The sequence below is a fragment of the Scyliorhinus torazame genome, chromosome 12 (assembly GCF_047496885.1).
Source record: "Scyliorhinus torazame isolate Kashiwa2021f chromosome 12, sScyTor2.1, whole genome shotgun sequence".
In the NCBI taxonomy this organism is placed as follows: Eukaryota; Metazoa; Chordata; class Chondrichthyes; order Carcharhiniformes; family Scyliorhinidae; genus Scyliorhinus; species Scyliorhinus torazame.
In genome coordinates this window covers 223,738,384-223,756,822 of record NC_092718.1, presented here as the reverse complement: position 1 = coordinate 223,756,822, position 18,439 = coordinate 223,738,384, and the positions used below count along the sequence as shown (strand labels likewise).

Here is an 18,439-nt window from a genome sequence, read left to right as displayed (position 1 = left end):
GGTGAATATTGGTGTATTCCTCTTGGACTGTAGCCGCTGCTTGTTATTACTGACCCAGTGTAATTGTTAAGTGATCCATCTCCTGTCATTGTGGCATCTGCTGTCACCCTGAGCGTGCCATCACTGAGGTTGCGGCACTCCCTGTCTGGAGTAAAGTCCGGCTTACGTGAATCAGAGTCGGCGTTTGGTTGCTCCCCATCTGGAGTCTGGTCTGTTTTAACTGAGTCAGTGTTGGTTTGTTGATGCTCCCCGTCCGGAGTCTTAGCAGGTTCACTGGAGTCAGCTGAGATTTCTTGAAGCTGCACGTCTGGAGTCAGAACATGCAGGAATGCATTGACTTGTGGAGAGGTTCGAGCGATTGAGGGTGGAAGTATCGTGGTGTCACCGGAGTCACCAGTGGTCTCACAGTGATCGTCGAGTGCCTCTGTACACACTAGCTGAGGTCTGTCACTTTGCACATCTTGCATGGGAAGTGGGATGCTGTCTTCACTCGTCTCCCATACCGTGGGTAGATCCTCAGTAGCTGCTTGTTCTTCACTTGGGTTAGGTAAATTGTCAGAGTCTTCATCTGGTGGTGCAAACAATGTGGGTGGACTGTCGTTGTCTTGCTGTTGTCCTTCATTTGGGCTTGGGACAGTCATCGTCGCTTTGTTCTTCACTATAGCATGATAGACCGTCATGGTCGTCCTGCTGTGCACTGGAGCGTGGTAGACTTTCATAGTCTTCTTGCTGTTTGCTTGAGCATGGCAGACTTACATCGTGTGCCGCTAGTTGGTCAGAGGAGGTTGCTAGACCCTCATGGTCTTGTTCCTGCAAGGACTGCGCTCTGGAGTCTTGCGTTGCTTCTATCGTGGAGGCTGTCCACGAGCTCGCTGCGGAGGCTTGTGACACTGGAGTAACATCTTGTTCATGCAAGGACTGTGGTGTTGAGTCTTGCATGTCTTCTTTCGTAGAGTCGGGAACCCTGAGCGGTGCGTGGACCTCGCTCTGTGTGGCAGCAGGCCGCTCTCTGTGGGCTTGTACCACTCTCTGTCTCTTGGTTTCAGGCTGCAGCATCATCCTGCACTCACGAGTCGGGATGTCATATCTGCTGGGCTGAAGATCCTCAAATCCAAAGAACGAATCCGTGTCTGCGTCGGATTCAATACAGGGGTCGCCAATGTGCAACACGTCCAGTTGCGGTTCGGATTTGGTACTGGGGTAGCCTCCCAAGGTGAAAGGTTCATCCGAGTCGTAGACTTCCAAGACCACATCATCACTGTTTGCGTCGGAGCTGGCATTGGGCTCGCGAGGTCCAGAGAAAATGTAAAGGTCGGTGTCAAAGTATTTAAGGTCAGGATCATCGGTCTGGGCGTAGGTAACTGCTTGTTGCAGGGTTCTTCGGAGGTTAATTTCATTTCCTGGTTCAATTTGAGGCATTGTGCTGTCATTCCAGGTGAAGGAAGGTTGTTTTACAGCTTTAAAAGATTTTTTCTTTGATTTGGGACGTTTCCCCTTTAAATGGGTGTGGTCCGGGGCCTCCGACGCCATGACGCACGTGACGTAGCGCATAGGAAGTGATTGCGCATGCGCAGATCGTTGTTCCTTTACTTGGGGACATTTTTGCAATTGCGCATGCGCGGCGTCATGCGAATGCGCAAACGGGCCTTCCCGTTCTTTGCGCTTCTCACAGTCCCTTTAGAAAGATGGCCGCCAACCAAAATCGTTCTCTGCTCGGGGATCTCGGCCTCGTGGTGAGTACTGGCGCTTCTCTTATCTTTTCTTGCTGGGTGGAGTGTGTTTTCCTCACAGTATTTGCCGAATTTGCCCAGGACTGCCTGGGAGTCGCTCCTGTTTTGCCCCTTGGAGAACTTGAATTTTAAAAAGATTTCTTCTGCTCTGGCACCGGCGATCAGAAGCTCTGTTTTTTCAGCATCGGCCACTTCTTCTAGTTCGACTGCCACCAGGAAGATTTCAAACATTTGCCGGAACACCCGCCAGTTTTTGCGGAGATCGCCATGGCACTGGAGCTGCTGCGGAACCCGGACCTCGAACATCTTGCCTGGGTATCGTTGCTGGTTGTCACTGTACGCTGAGGTATGGTTATCTGGATTGAAACAGTTCAGTCCTGGTACCATGATTTGTTATATTGTAGGTGTAACATAAGCGGCTTCCTTGTGGTGCTCTTGACAAAGGAAGGTTCAGACGTGGAGATAACTTCAACACGTTTATTAAACTATTTACACTTCTATTACTCGGGTTCGACACTACTGCTAATCCTACTATAGCTACCCAGACTGACTAACCAGTTGCTGCAATCCACGTGGTGGGTGTAATATTGAATCAACCCTGTGTCTGTACTCACTGACTGTCTCCACTGGAAAGAGGCAGATCATGTGTGTGGTGTCCTTTATATATGGGTTGGTGTAATGCCCCCCTGTGGTCGTGTCACCGCCTTGTGTATCGTGAATGTCCATTGGTCACGTCCTATCTAACATATCTATTGGTTGCGTGTGTGATGTCACTGGTGCTCCCTCTAGTGTCTAGCTAGCCTACATGTATTTACATTGATGCACATCACCACACACTCCACACTTGTACAGCATTGACTTCGCCCTATTGAAGGCTGCTCGCTGAAGACTGTGGAGACCAAATCACTGAGTGTCTCTATAACTAATCTTTATTATTGTCACAAGTAGGCTTACATTAACACTGCAATGAAGTTACTGTGAAAAGCCTCTAGTCGCCACATTCCGGCGCCTGTTCGGGTCACAGAGGGAGAATTCAGAATGTCCAATTCACCTAACAGCACGTCTTTCGGGACTTTTAGAGTGCCCAATTCATTTTCTCCAATTAAGGGGCAATTTAACGCGGCCAATCCACCTACCCTGCACATCTTTGGGTTGTGGGGGCGAAACACACGCAAACACGGGGAGAATGTACAAACTTCACACGGACAGTGACCCAGAGCCAGGATCGAACCTGGGACCTCAGCGCCGTGAGGCAGCAGGGCTAACCCACTGCACGACCTCTTCTCCAGGTCCACGACCGTTGCCCTCAGGTCCTTATTCCGATCCTCCACCTTCAGTAGCTCGGCTGTCAACAAGGCGGAATGGTCACTGTCCTGTGACAGTGCTTCCTGCAACACCTCCCCACGCTCCCTCACTGGCTCTGATGTTTTCCCCTAGAGCCTCCTCTATCGGGGCCAGCACATCCTCCACCCACTGCTCGAGGGTCTCCAGCATCTCCCCTCCTTGCCCTTCAAAGCGTTTATTGAACTGCCTTTTCAATTCAGCCGCTACCACCTCCGTCAACCTATCCACTGTAATAGGTGCAGTCCCACCCGACAAGCCTGCCTCCTCCCTCCCAATGGACTCCGCACCTTGCACGACGCTGCAGGAGGAATAACGTTTGCAACATTCGTCCCAATATTTCTTCTTGGGTATTTTTTGACATTCTTTTGCAAACAGCTCTCCATCGGGACGAGTCTGTACACAGATTATCCCTGGAAACCGGGTTAAAAAGCGCCAAAGATCAAGGACTCTAGCTCCCTTACAGACGACCTCTTTCTACATTTTGCCACAGGAAGTCTCCTTACAATAATGATTCATGAAGGGAATCCACATGTTTCAGAGTCCCAAACTCAGTCTTACTGCCAGAGAATTGTCAACTGAATTGCACCCACCCTCTGGTGGCCCAGGCAGGGTGATGAAGTGGCGAGTGGGTCAAGTCGTTCCCTCACAAATTCCCCAGGGCTGAGGTCGCTCCCTCCATGGTCCCAAAGGGAAAACATCACCATCTCAAAATCAGCTCAGGGATCACGTGAAAGATAAATGCTGGAAGGAGAAATAACCAAACCCTGGGGTCGGAAACAATAGATTCTGCAGAACAAACCGCGCTGAAACATCCTCTAATGTAACTAATTCAGCAGTTTTCTCTATTTTTATTACCCAATTATTATTTTTTCCAATTAAGGGGCAATTTAGCGTGGCCAATCCACCTAACCTGCACATCTTTGGGTTGTGGGGGTGAGACCCACGCAGACACGGGGAGAATGTACAAACTCCACATGGACAGTGACCCGGGGCTGGGAGCGTACGCGGGGCTGGGAGCGTACCTGGGTCCTCAGCGCTGTGAGGCAGCAGTGCTAACCACTGCGCCGTGTTGCCCCGATTCAGGAGTTTCTTTCTGAATATTCGCTTTCCACTTGGGAGATGAGAAATGTGTCGATTTCAGTAGGTCTCTGCTGAGCAGAATGCTGCTCTTCAATAAGTTGTCATTTCCTCCGGCTGATAATTGTCCACAAACTCCACTCCCTTGTCACCAATCCCATTCCCATTCCATTCCCAAACAGTCTCAGGCTGAATTTGGCATTCTGAAAGTGCCAGGATTGTGTCTCAATTACCAATTGTCCATGAACCCAAGAACAGGTCAGAGGGGAAACTCAGACTCGGTCATCTCTTAGAACATAGAACATACAGTGCAGAAGGAGGCCATTCGGCCCATCGAGTCTGCACCGACCCACTTAAGCCCGCAATTCCACCCAATCCCCGTAACCCAACAACCCCTCCTAACCGTTTTTGGACACCAAGGGCAATTTACCATGGCCAATCCACCTAACCTGCACATCATGGGACAGTGGGAGGAAACCGGAGCACCCGGAGGAAACCCTCACACACACGGGGAGAACATGCAGACTCCGCACAGACAGTGACCCAGCAGGGAATCGAACCCAGGACCCTGGAGCTGTGAAGCCACTTGTGCTGCCGCAACAATACAAAATATGTTGGATAGGCAGAGATATCCCCCCCAGGGAGAGGCCTGGTGGGGTAGGTAGAGAGCTACCCCCCCCCCCCACCACGCACGCACAGGATAAAGACAAAACTGCAAAAATACAACACGGAGTGCCTCTTTTTGAAAGTTTGTTTATATATCTGTTGAGAAATCGTTCAGATGACACTGCATTCAACACCTTAACATTAGAGAGCGAGAAACTCAATATATTACAGATCTCAACAAATCCTCACGGACTGACAAAAAAACCAACCAGCACAAAGGATCGGGGAAACAATTTGACTTCTTTCGTTGCCATTCAGTTTCTACTTAAAAAATAAATATTTAATTCAAGTGTCAACGACCAAGCGCTAAAAACAGGGGTGATGGTGGAGCACTTGGAATATACTAAACGCTCGATCCGGCCCTGCTCGTGTGACTGCTCTGCTGTGGGGTCGCGCCTACCATAAATTAAACAAATTAAACACACACAGACACACACAGGGAACACCAAGCAGCGGAACCTGCAGACTCCTGACAGATCACTGGAAAACTAAACACCAATCTCGATTTAAATCCCAGTGTTGGGACATCTTGACCGAGGACATATTCTCGAATTAAATAAGGACATACTCGATGTGAATTTGCCTCAAAACCGAGCTCAGTCAAGAATTGAAACTGGCTCATCCAGGGGCTAAGATTTACTGGTGGACAAATTTAATTTATTTCAAACAGTTTCCCTTCATGTATCCTGGGGTCTCACCAGGAATTAGGACTAAGGTGTGGGGAGGGACTGGCTGTGAACAGCAGTTTGAGCAGACACACGGGCGGACAGGAGGCTGATGGGTCAAACTCTCAGCTATTGTGAAGCCACCCCCCCCCCCCCATTCAGGGAGCCAGGCTGCTCGCTGTCTCTGGAGTGAAGGAGGGGGTTGGTCAATGCTGGAATGTGAACTCTGACCCTCAACCTGGAGATGCAGGTCATTTAAAAATAATATTCATGATGAAACTGGAACGAATGGTGACATTTGAAGGGTTATCCCAATTCAAGTTAGCACGCAATTAGAAGCGGAGTTAGTCGTGTTCAGAGTGAGATTGTGGTTAACCAGAGGGTCACAGTCTTGGAATTCCCATTGATGCTCTTGGCGTTCTGGAGACTTGGCCTCCCCAAGGTGGATGCTCTGGAGTCGGAAGTAGCAAAGACCTGGCCACCTTCTCATGGCCCGTTTCCATAGGCATAGTCGGCCTTGTTGTGCATCACCAGCTTGTTATCCACAAAGTAGAAACTATCCGACTGGGTCTGGTACGGTCGGGTCACCATCTCCCGAACTGTGGGCAATTGTAAAGAAGAACTTACGTTTTTATGGAACCCGTCATCACGCAGCCCACCCCTCACAGAACATTAGAATTATACAGCACAAAGGAGGCCATTTGCCCATCATGTATGTACCAGTCCTTAGAAAGAACTATCCAATGGGTCCAACTCCCTTGGTCCTTTCCGAGAGCCTCACGCTCTTCCCAAATAATGAACCAATTTCCTTTTGAAAGTTAAAACTGAATCGGTTTTCCTGCCAAGTCATCAAAACTCATCTTGTGAAAAGGTGTTTACTTATCATCGAATTCTTTGAGAATAGTTAAGATGCCAGCGGGGAGGGGGGGGGGGGGGGGGGGGGGGGGGGGGAAGTAAGTAGGGTAGTTGGGGAACGGAAGGCGGGATGGTGGGGTATTAGGTATTTAGTTGGTTTGTTATTTGTAGCCCATGTTGGTTTTGTGTTATGTGTTTGATGTGTAAATATATAAATGCCTCAATAAAATATTTTTCAAAAAAAAAGTTCACTCAAGTCACCACGAGATCCTTCAAACCTATCATCTCCTCCAATGAGATGAGCAGATGTAACGTTTTTGCCCTGTTAGTCTATTTACCTGTAAATCATATATCTCAAAAACTAATCAATGTAACCTGGTAAACAGACAGGGTCTGGTCCAAAGAACGGCTGAGTCTTTGGTGAAAGTGTGGATATGGTTCCTGGATTTTTATAAAGGATCCATTAACATTGGGTGAGGGGGTGAATTAAAATTCTCTTTAAGAATGCTGTTTATTGTTTCAGAATGTTGTAGAGGGTCTCAGCTGCTGAGGTGGAATTTATCACAGATGTCAAAATGCCAGCAGAGTTTTCAGAGCAGGTTGTAGGATGTGGATTGGTCTAAAGCTTCCTCAGTGAGATTTAAGCTCCTAATAAGATTTATTTGTACAGCTTTGTACTTTAAAAAAAAAAACATTAACAGGATGCAGGCGTTGCTGGTTGGCCATCTCTAGTTGCCCTTCAGAAGGTGGTGGAGCTGAGGATAGCTAAACAAGTCCAGTCCCGGTGGTGTAGGTACACCCATAATGTTGTTAGGGAGGAAATTCCAGAATTTTGCACCAGCGACAGTGAAGGAACGGCGATATATTTCCAAGTCAGGGTGGTGAGTGACTTGGAGGGGAACCTCCAGGTGGTGGGGTTCCCAGGTATCTGCTGCTCTCGTCCTTCTAGATAGTAGTAGTCGTGGATTTGGAAGGTGCTGCTTAAGGAACCTTCGTGAGTTACTGCAGAGCATCTTGTAGATGGGACACACGGCTGCCACTGTGTGTCAGTGGGGGAAGGAGTGAATGTTTGTGGAAGGGGAGCAATCAAGCGGGGCTGCTTTGTCCTGGATGGTGTTGAGCTTCTTGAGTGTTGTTGGAGCTGCACTCATCCAGGCAAGTGGAGAGTATTCCATCACACTCCTGACTTATGCCTTGTAGATGGTGGACAGGCTTTGCGGGGTCAGGAGGTGAGTTACTCGCTGCAGGTTTCCAGCCTTTGACCTGCTCTGGTAGCCACAGTATTAATGTGTCTGGGTCCAGTTCAGTTTCTGATCAATGGTAACCCCCAGGATGTTGATTGTGGGGATTCAGCGATGGTAATGCCATTGAATGTCATGGGGGCGGTGGTTAGATCCTCTCTTGTAGGAGATGGCCATTGCCTGGCACTTGTGTGGCACGAATGCAACTCAAGCTTGGATATCATCCAGGTCTTGCTGCATTTGCACCTGAACTGTTTCAGTATCCAAGGAGGAACGAATGGTGATGGACATAGTGAAGTTCTCAACAATCTCCCCACTTCTGACCTGATGATGGAAGGAAGGTCGTTGATGAAGCAGCTGAGGATGGTTGGACCTAGGACACGACCCTGAGGAACTCCTGCAGTGATGTCCTGGAGCTGAGATGATCGACCTCCAACCACCACAACCATCTTCCTTTGTGCCGGGTATGACTCCAACCAGCGGAGAGTTTCCCCTGATTCCCATTGACTCCAGTTTAGCTCAGGCTCCTTGATGCCACACTCGGTCAAATGCCGCCTTGACTTGGAGGAGCACCGAGACTGGGCTATCCTTATTCTCCTTCAGATAATGGGGAAATGGCTCACAGGAAGATTCCTTTGCAGTAACAGATCTTGTTAGAACATAGAACATACAGTGCAGAAGGAGGCCATTCGGCCCATCGAGTCTGCACCGACCCACTTAAGCCCTCACTTCCGCCCTATCCCTGTAACCCAATGACCCCTCCCAACCTTTTTGGACACTAAGGGCAATTTATCACGGCCAATCCACCCAACCTGCACATCTTTGGACTGTGGAAGGAAACCCACGCAGACACGGGGAGAACGTGCAGACTCCGCACAGACAGTGACCCAGCGGGGAATCGAACCTGGGACCCTGGCACTGTGAAGCCACAGTGCTAACCACTTGTGCTACCATGCTGCCCATAGAATTCAAATTCCACCAACTGCCCCGGTGGGATTCGAACCAGGTCCCTAGTGCATTACTCTGGGTCTCTGGAATACCAGTCCAGTGACAATACCACTGCCTCCCCCCACTTCACTGCCCGCTCCAACCCGAAAAGTGAAAGGTTTCACCCAGTCCCGTTTTTGGTTTTACTCGTCCTTGCGGTTGGGATCTCTCCGGCTGGGATCTCTCCGGCTGGGATCTCTCCGGCTGGGATCTCTCCGGCTGGGATCTCTCCGGCTGGGATCTCTCCGGCTGGGATCCAGTCACTGACTGTTGGGAGGCAGTACACTGTCCCAGGCCAACCCACCAGTTGCCAGTCAGCCAATCGAACTGACTCCCTCCAAAGCGGGTCCGAAGATTCACTCAGCACCTAAGAATCTGACTTTCCTTTCCAAAACAAGACCTGGGAGCACACTGTCCTGACCAACAGGCTGCATCAGGCTGAGTTCTCTGCATAACGGCACATTTCAATTATTGGTCTAAGGACCAAAAATAATAAAACAAAATAAAATAAATGGGAATAATGGAAATAAACAGGAAGAACTCTTATATAAGGGATGCAGGACTGTCAGAGGGTCAGTACTGAGGGAGCGCCGCACTGTCAGAGGGTCAGTACTGAGGGAGTGCTGCACTGTCAGAGGGTCAGTACTGAGGGAGTGCTGCACTGTCAGAGGGTCAGTAGTGAGGGAGTGCCGCACTGTCACAGGGTCAGGACTGAGGGAGTGCTGCACTGTCAGAGGGTCAGTACTGAGGGAGTGCTGCACTGTCACAGGGTCAGTACTGAGGGAGTGCTGCACTGTCACAGGGTCAGTACTGAGGGAGTGCTGCCCTGTCAGAGGGTCAGTACTGAGGGAGTGCTGCACTGTCAGAGGGTCAGTACTGAGGGAGTGCTGCACCGTCAGAGGGTCAGTACTGAGGGAGTGCCGCACTGTCAGAGGGTCAGTACTGAGGGAGTGCTGCACTGTCAGAGGGTCAGTACTGAGGGAGTGCCGCACTGTCACAGGGTCAGTACTGAGGGAGTGTCGCACTGTCACAGGGTCAGTACTGAGGGAGTGCTGCACTGTCAGAGGGTCAGTACTGAGGGAGTGCTGCACTGCCAGAGGGTCAGTACTGAGGGAGTGCTGCACTGTCAGAGGGTCAGTACTGAGGGAGTGCTGCTCTGTCAGAGGGTCAGTACTGAGGGAGTGCCGCACTGTCAGAGGGTCAGTACTGAGGGAGTGCCGCACTGTCAGAGGGTCAGTACTGAGGGAGCGCCGCACTGTCAGAGGGTCAGTACTGAGGGAGTGCTGCACTGTCAGAGGGTCAGTACTGAGGGAGTGCCGCACTGTCAGAGGGTCAGTACTGAGGGAGTGCTGCGCTGTCAGAGGGTCAGCACTGAGGGAGTGCTGCATTGTCAGAGGGTCAGTACTGAGGCAGTGCCGCACTGTCAGAGGGTCAGTACTGAGGGAGTGCTGCACTGTCAGAGGGTCAGTACTGAGGGAGTGCTGCACTGTCAGAGGGTCAGTAGTGAGGGAGTGCCGCACTGTCACAGGGTCAGTACTGAGGGAGTGCCGCACTGTCAGAGGGTCAGTACTGAGGGAGTGCTGCACTGTCAGAGGGTTAGTACTGAGGGAGTGCCGCACTGACAGAGGGTCAGTACTGAGGGAGTGCTGCACTGTCAGAGGGTCAGTACTGAGGGAGTGCCGCGCTGTCAGAGGGTCAGTACTGAGGGAGTGCTGCACTGTCAGAGGGTCAGTACTGAGGGAGTGCCGCACTGAAACAGAATATTATAGTGTTTGTGAGATCTTTCTCTGCAAAATGGCTGCCCCATTTCCTACATAACATTAAACATTGTTGTAAAGCAGTGAGAAATTATGGATGGTGTTGGCATAATAAAGATAGATTAATAAATAAATAGATAAATAAACAACCAAACAAATAAAGCAAAATTGTTTGCAGTGACACAGATATCATTTAAAAAAAAAAAAAATTGAGTACTCATTTAATTTTTTCCAATTAAGGGGCAATTTAGCGCGGCCAATCCACCTAACCTGCACATCTTTGGGTTGTGGGGGTGAGACCCACACAGACACAGGGAGAATGTGCAAACTCCACACGGACAGTGACCCAGGGCCGGGATTGAACCCGGGACCTCAATGCTGATGCAGCAGTGCTAACCACTGTGCCGCCGTGCGGTCCCCTGCACAAACATAAATAACCAGAGGTCACAGGTGAAAGAAAAATGAAGTTGGCAGACAGTAAACTGCCTTTCTCAGGCGCGCAGTTTAACTCAATATTATTACAATTAGGCGGCTGTCCCTCGAGGCTATTGAATGCTCGGTTATTGCTCTGTAAAGCTGTTCCAGTACAGCTCCGACACTGGCAGCTACCCGGAATGTGGAAAATTGCCCAGGTGTGTCCTGTACACGAGAAACAGGACAAATCCAACCCAGCCGATTACCGTCCTGTCCGTCTACTCTCCATCATCAGCAAAGTGATGGAAGGAGTCAGCAACAGAGCTATCAAGCGGCACTTACTCAGCAATAACCTGCTCACGGATGCTCAGTTTGGACTCCGCCAGGGTCACTCAGCTCCTGACCTCATTACAGCCTTGGTTCAAACATGGACAAAAGAGCTGAATGCCAGAGGTGAGGTGAGAGTGACTGCCCTCGACGTCAAGGCAGCGTTTGACCGAGTGTGGCATCAAGGAGCCCGAGCTAAACTGGAGTCAGTGGGAATCAGGGGGAAAACTCTCCGCTGGTTGGAGTCATACCCGGCACAAAGGACAGTAGTTGTGTTGATTAGAGATCAGTCATCTCAGTTCCAGGACATCACTGCAGGACTTCCTCAATGACTTTCCTTGCATCATAAGGTCAGAAGTGGGGATGTTCGGGCAACAGGGTGGCGCAGTGGTTAGCACTGCTGCATCACAGCGCCGAGGTCCCAGGTTCGATCCCGGCTCTGGGTCACTGTCCGTGTGGAGTTTGCACATTCTCCCAGTGTCTGCGTGGGTTTTACCCCCACAACCCAAAGATGTGCAGGCTAGGTGGATTGGCCACACTAAATTGCCCCTTCCAATTGGAAAAATCGAAAACAAAAACTGCATTAAAAGAAGTGGGGATGTTCGCTGATGACTGAACAATGTTCAGCACCATTCGCGACTCCTCAGATACTGAAGCAGTCCCTGTCCAAATTCAGCAAGACCTGGAATTGTCCAGCAATTTGATATTGATCCAGGCTTGGGCTGACAAGTGGCAAGTTACATTTGAGCCACACAAGTGCCAGGTAATGACCATCTCCTACAACAGAGGATCTAACATTCAATGGCTTTACCATCGCTGAATCCCACAATCAACATCCTGGGGGTTACCATTGATCAGAAACTGAACTGGACCCAGCCACATTAATACTGTGGCTACCAGAGCAGGTCAGAGGCTGGAAACCTGCGGTGAGTAACTCACCTCCTGAACCCCCAAAGCCTGTCCACCATCTACAAGGCACAAGTCGGGGTGTGATGGAATACTCTCCACTTGCCTGGATGAGCGCAGCTCCAACAACACTCAAGAAGCTCGACACCATCCAGGACAAAGCAGCCCCGCTTGATTGCTCCCCCTTCCGCAAACACTCAAACCCTCCACCACCAACGCACAGTAGCAGCCGTGTGTACCATCTACAAGATGCTCTGCAGTAACTCACCAAGGTTCCTTAGACGACACCTTCCAAACCCACAACCACTACCATCTAGAAGGACAAGAGCAGCAGATACCTGGGAACCCCACCACCTGGAGGTTCCCCTCCAAGTCACTCACCATCCTGACTGGGAAATATATCGCCGTTCCTTCACTGCCGCTGAGGCAACATCCTGGAACTGCCTCCCTAACAGCACAGTGGGTGTACCTACACCTCAGGGACTGCAGTGGTTCAAGAAGGCAGCTCACCCCCACCTTCACAAGGGCAATAAATGTCGGCAGAGCCAGCGACACGCACATCCCGTAAATAAATACAAAACGCAGCAGGCAGTTAACGATCAATCAGATTGCTGCGAGACAGTGGTCACATACTGACCAGTCTGTCTAAGGGCAGCAGCTTTCCTTCCCTAAAGGACACCGGTGAATCAGTTTGGTTTTTAGAACTTCAGTCACTTTTACTGAATATTTTTTAAATTTCAGATTTTTGAAAACTGAATTTGATTTTCCAAATGCCCTTCATGGGATTTGAACTCATGTCTTCTGGACGATCAGTGCCATACTTTCACCATTACACCGTCATACTGGTGAAGACCATCTACATTTTCCCTTTCAAGGGGCTAAATGTGTTAAATTATGAGGGTGAATGCAGAATTTCTATAGTACAGGAGGCCATTTGGTCTATCCGGTCTGTACTGGCTCTCTGAATGACCAACTCATCTAGTGCCTTCTCTCGTTAGCTCTACACATTCAGTTAACAAGTCTAATTCTCTGCTGAAAGCTTCGATTGAACCTGACTCCACCACACTCACAGACAGTGCATTCCAGACCCTAACCGCTCGCTGTGTGAATCTCCCTCTCTCACTCACAGACAGTACATTCCAGATCCTAACCACTCGCTGTGTGAATCTGTCTCTCTCACTCTCAGACAGTGCATTCCAGATCCTAACCACTCGCTGTGTGAATCTGCCTCTCTCACTCACAGACAGTGCATTCCAGACCCTAACCACTCGCTGTGTGAACCTGCCTCCACCACACTCACAGACAGTACATTCCCGATCCTAACCACTCGCTGTCGTGAACCTGCCTCCACCACACTCAGACAGTACATTCCCGATCCTAACCACTCGCTGTGTGAATCTGCCTCCACCACACTCCCAGACAGTACATTCCCGATCCTAACCACTCGCTGTGTGAATCTGCCTCCACCACACTCTCAGACAGAACATTCCAGATCCTAACCACTCGCTGTGTGAATCTGCGCCTCTCACTCTCAGACAGTGCATTCCAGATCTTAGCCACTCGCTGTGTGAACCTGCCTCCACCACACTCTCAGACAGCACATTCCAGATCTTAGCCACTCGCTGTGTGAACCTGCCTCCACCACACTCTCAGACAGTACATTCCCGATCCTAACCACTCGCTGTGTGAATCTGCCTCTCTCACTCACAGACAGAACATTCCAGTTCCTAACCACTCGCTGTGTGAATCTGCCTCCACCACACTCACAGACAGTGCATTCCAGACCCTAACCGCTCGCTGTGTGAATCTGCCTCCACCCCACTCCCAGACAGAACATTCCGGATCCTAACCACTCGCTGTGTGAATCTGCCTCCCTCACTCTCAGACAGAACATTCCAGATCCTAACGACTCGTTGAGTGAAAACATTTCTCCTCGTGTCGCATTTGCCGCTTTCAATAATTACTTTAAATTCGTGCCTCTCGTTCTCGATCCTTTCCCGAGGGGAACATTTACTCTCCGTCCAGACACAGTGTGATTTTGAAAACCTCTAAACTGCATTGCCCAGGTTAGCATTCGCATAACGAAGGGCACTTGGGTGTGATATAAATGAATTATTTAGAATAATTACAGGATTCAATCAGGTACATGGGAGAACGATCGGAATGAGGAGCCGGCCATGGTGGGTGATGTCAGGAAGCAGCTGACACTCAGAGGAGCGGAAATCCGGAATGCCCTCCCCAAAATGCTTGAAGCTGGGGTGGTGGGGGTCAATGTAAAATTCCCAAACTGAGAAGGATAGATATTTGTTAAGGAAGGCTACTCCAGGATATGGAACCCAAATGGTAAATAAAGTTAGGGCACAACTTTAACAAGGAGTTGATTGGCCGCTCCCTGCACTGTGTCCATCAGAGTTCTTTAAAACAATTTGGAGATATCAAAAATGGTTTTAAAACTAGGCCAAAGGCCTTGGGCAGGAGGAGGAATTTGCCTCCTGCTTACTGACTGCCCCAGTGACAGAAACCCACCCCAAGAAACCAACATGAAAGACTTGGAGGCGCCTCCGCAGACTGGTCCCCGTATACTCACTGAGCTCCTCGGACAGCTGGGGGAATTCATAGATGTGTTCGCAGGTGTTCTTGCTGCTGGGAATGCAGAACCCAAACTCAAAGTCAAAGCTTTTTAGCAGCTGGTCCCGGAAGTAGTGCCTCTCAATCATTCGGAAGCTGTTGATGGGTTTTTCACCCACTGTGAATTCCACCCTGCAGACAAAATGAGCCGTAATTGATACCCGGACCACATCCCCAACATTTGCTCAGGAACAGCAGCCTCCACATCCCGAGGCTGTATGTTCCCAATCACTCTCCAGAGACTACAGCCCCGCAAAACAGGCCTAAACTCCCAGAGCACCACAGAGTCAGAGGGTCAGCACTGACAGAGTGCCGCACTGTCAAGAGGGTCAGTACTGAGGAGTGCTGCACTGTCAGAGGGTCAGTACTGAGGGAGTGCCGCACTGTCAGAGGGTCAGTACTGAGGGAGCGCCGCACTGTCAGAGGGTCAATACTGAGGGAGTGCTGCACTGTCAGAGGGTCAGTACTGAGGGAGTGCCGCACTGTCAGAGGGTCAGTACTGAGGGAGCGCCGCACTGTCAAAGGGTCAATACTGAGGGAGTGCTGCACTGTCAGAGGGTCAATACTGAGGGAGTGCCGCACGGTCAGAGGGTCAGTACTGAGGGAGTGCCGCACGGTCAGAGGGTCAGTACTGAGGGAGTGCTGCACTGTCAGAGGGTCAGTACTGAGGGAGTGCCGCACTGTCAGAGGGTCAGTACTGAGGGAGCGCCGCACTGTCAGAGGGTCAATACTGAGGGAGTGCTGCACTGTCAGAGGGTCAGTACTGAGGGAGTGCCGCACTGTCAGAGGGTCAGTACTGAGGGAGCGCCGCACTGTCAGAGGGTCAATACTGAGGGAGTGCTGCACTGTCAGAGGGTCAATACTGAGGGAGTGCCGCACGGTCAGAGGGTCAGTACTGAGGGAGTGCCGCACTGTCTCAGAGGGTCAGTACTGAGGGAGTGCTGCACTGTCAGAGGGTCAGTACTGAGGGAGTGCCGCACTGTCAGAGGGGTCAGTACTGAGGGAGCGCCGCACTGTCAGAGGGTCAATACTGAGGGAGTGCTGCACTGTCAGAGGGTCAGTACTGAGGGAGTGCTGCACTGTCAGAGGGTCAGTACTGAGGGAGTGCTGCACTGTCAGAGGGTCAATACTGAGGGAGTGCCGCACGGTCAGAGGGGTCAGTACTGAGGGAGTGCCGCACTGTCTCAGAGGGTCAGCACTGAGGGAGTGCCGCACTGTCAGAGGGTCAGTACTGAGGGAGTGCACGCACTGTCAGAGGGTCAGTACTGAGGGAGTGCCGCACTGTCAGAGGGTCAGTACTGAGGGAGTGCCGCACTGTCAGAGGGTCAGTACTGAGGGAGTGCCGCACTGTCAGAGGGTCAGTACTGAGGGAGTGCCGCACTGTCAGAGGGTCAGTGCTGAGGGAGTGCCGCACTGTCAGAGGGTCAGTGCTGAGAGACTGCTGCACTGTCAGAGGGTCAGTACTGAGGGAGTGCCGCACTGTCAAAGAGTCAGTACTGAGGGAGTGCCGCACTGTCAGAGGGTCAGAGCTGAAGGAGTGCTGCACTGTCAGAGGGTCAGGTGCTGAGGGAGTGCTGCACTGTCAGAGGGTCAGTACTGAGGGAGTGCCGCACTGTCAGAGGGTCAGTACTGAGGGAGTGCTGCACTGTCAGAGGGTCAGTACTGAGGGAGTACTGCACTGTCAAAGGGTCAATACTGAGGGAGTGCCGCACGGTCAGAGGGTCAGTACTGAGGGAGTGCCGCACTGTCAGAGGGTAAATACTGAGGGAGTGCCGCACGGTCAGAGGGTCAGTACTGAGGGAGTGCCGCACGGTCAGAGGGTCAGTACTGAGGGAGTGCTGCCACTGTCTCAGAGGGTCAGCACTGAGGGAGTGCCGCACTGTCAGAGGGTCAGTACTGAGGGAGTGCCGCACTGTCAGAGGGTCAGTACTGAGGGAGTGCCGCACTGTCAGAGGGTCTGTACTGAGGGAGTGCCGCACTGTCAGAGGGTCAGTACTGAGGGAGTGCTGCACTGTCAGAGGGTCAGTGCTGAGGGAGTGCTGCACTGTCAGAGGGTCAGTACTGAGGGAGTGCCGCACTGTCAGAGGCGGTCAGTGCTGAGGGAGTGCCGCACTGTCAGAGGGTCAGTACTGAGGAGTGCTGCACTGTCAGAGGGTCAGTGCTGAGGGAGTGCCGCACTGTCAGAGGGTCAGTACTGAGGGGAGTGCCGCACTGTCAGAGGGTCAGTGCTGAGGGAGCGCTGCACTGTCAGAGGGTCAGTACTGAGGGAGTGCTGCACTGTCAGAGGGTCAGTGCTGAGGGAGTGCCGCACTGTCAGAGGGTCAGTACTGAGGGAGTGCTTCACTGTCAGAGGGTCAGTACTGAGGGAGTGCCGCACTGTCAGAGGGTCAGTACTGAGGGAGTGCTGCACAGTCAGAGGCCATTAAGAGAAAGTCAAGTTTTAAAAAAAGGATATACATCCATAGGAAGTAGCTCAGAGAAGATTCAATCAAATGATTTCTGAGAGGATGGGGATGGAGAAAGGTTGAACAGGGCCCAGCCGGTACTCAGTTTAGAAGAATGCGAGGGTGTCTTATTGAAACACTGGATTCTGAGGGGCCTTTGACAAGGCAAGGCCTGCGACGGTGTTTCCCATGGGATGGAAGGAGGTTGTTAACTTTATAAATTCACTCTTCTAGCCGTGGAGATTAGGTTATTGAATATATTCAAGGCTGAGACAGACAGATTTTTAATCTGCAAAGGATCCTAAATGATGGATTGCTGTCACAATCAGACCAGCCTTGAATTTGTTGAATGGAGGACAAGGATCCAGAGGCCTAAAGACCGACTCCTGTTTCTCAGGCCTGAGCTGCCCCCCTCAGGCGGACCAGGCAATCTCAATGCAGCATTTCAAAAACAGGTTACCTGTTCACTAGCATATTGCTGCTTCTGGGATCTTGCTGTGTGTAAACTGGCTGTATCGTTTCGGAAATTACATCGATGACTACATTCCAGAAACTTATTTATTGGCTGTAATGCAAAAGCTACAGGACATGAGGAGATCGGGAAAGGCGCTATCGAAATGCATGTCTTTCATCTTATTTTGGAACAATAACAAAATGGATGCTCTCGGCCTGGGACTCAGGCGAGATTGAACCTCAGCTCAGTGTCTCCTCCCACCCCCCAGGCCAATGTGGGAATAGCCCCTGAACCCACCCTCGTCCCTTGCCAGCGTGGGGACATCCACTCCCCCTCCCCCAGGCCAGCGTTGGGAGCCCCCCACCCCCCCAGGCCAGCGGTGGGACCCCCCCCCATTCCCCAGGCCAGCGGTGGGACACCCCCCCCCCCTTCCCCAGGCCAGCGTTGGGACCCCCCCCCCTCCTCCCCCAGGTCAGCATTGGGACCCCCCACCCTCCCCCAGGCCCAGCGTTGGGACCCCCCCCACCCCTCCCCCAGGCCAGCGTTGGGACCCCCCCTCCCCCAGGCTAGCGTTGGGACCCACCCCCCTCCCCAGGCCAGCATTGAGACACCTCCTCCCCACCCCCCCAGGCCAGCGTTGGGACCCCCCCCCACACCCCCCAGGCCAGCGTTGGGACCCCCCCCACACCCCCCGGGCCAGCGTTGGGACCCCCCACCCAGGCCGGCATTGGGACCCCCCCCACACCAGCGTGGGACCCCCCCACCCAGGCCGGCATTGGGACCCCCACCACCCCCCCAGGCCAGCGTTGGGCCCACCCCGTTGCACTAACCACCCCCCTTTCCAGACACTCCACACTCACGTGGCAACCAACTTGGCGCAAGCGAAGGAAGGCCGGGGTGAACTGGTAACGCACAAACCGCCCGGCATTGGCATCCACGTCTTT

The 18,439-nt window shown here is 51.7% G+C and overlaps 1 protein-coding gene across 1 annotated transcript in view; it reads right to left on the bottom strand.

The window, feature by feature from the left end:
• Window positions 1–4,890: 4,890 nt before the first annotated feature.
• The window catches only part of LOC140387135 (protein unc-119 homolog A-like), a 67,073-nt gene continuing 53,524 nt past the window's right edge, over window positions 4,891–18,439 (bottom strand). The window contains exons 2-4 of the mRNA XM_072470145.1: window positions 18,345–18,435; window positions 14,557–14,729; window positions 4,891–6,081 (exon numbers count right to left, since the gene is read on the bottom strand). Of these exons, the coding sequence (XP_072326246.1) occupies window positions 5,969–6,081; window positions 14,557–14,729; window positions 18,345–18,435 (377 nt within the window). The 3' untranslated portion in view covers window positions 4,891–5,968. The remainder of the gene's footprint in view (window positions 6,082–14,556; window positions 14,730–18,344; window positions 18,436–18,439) is intronic.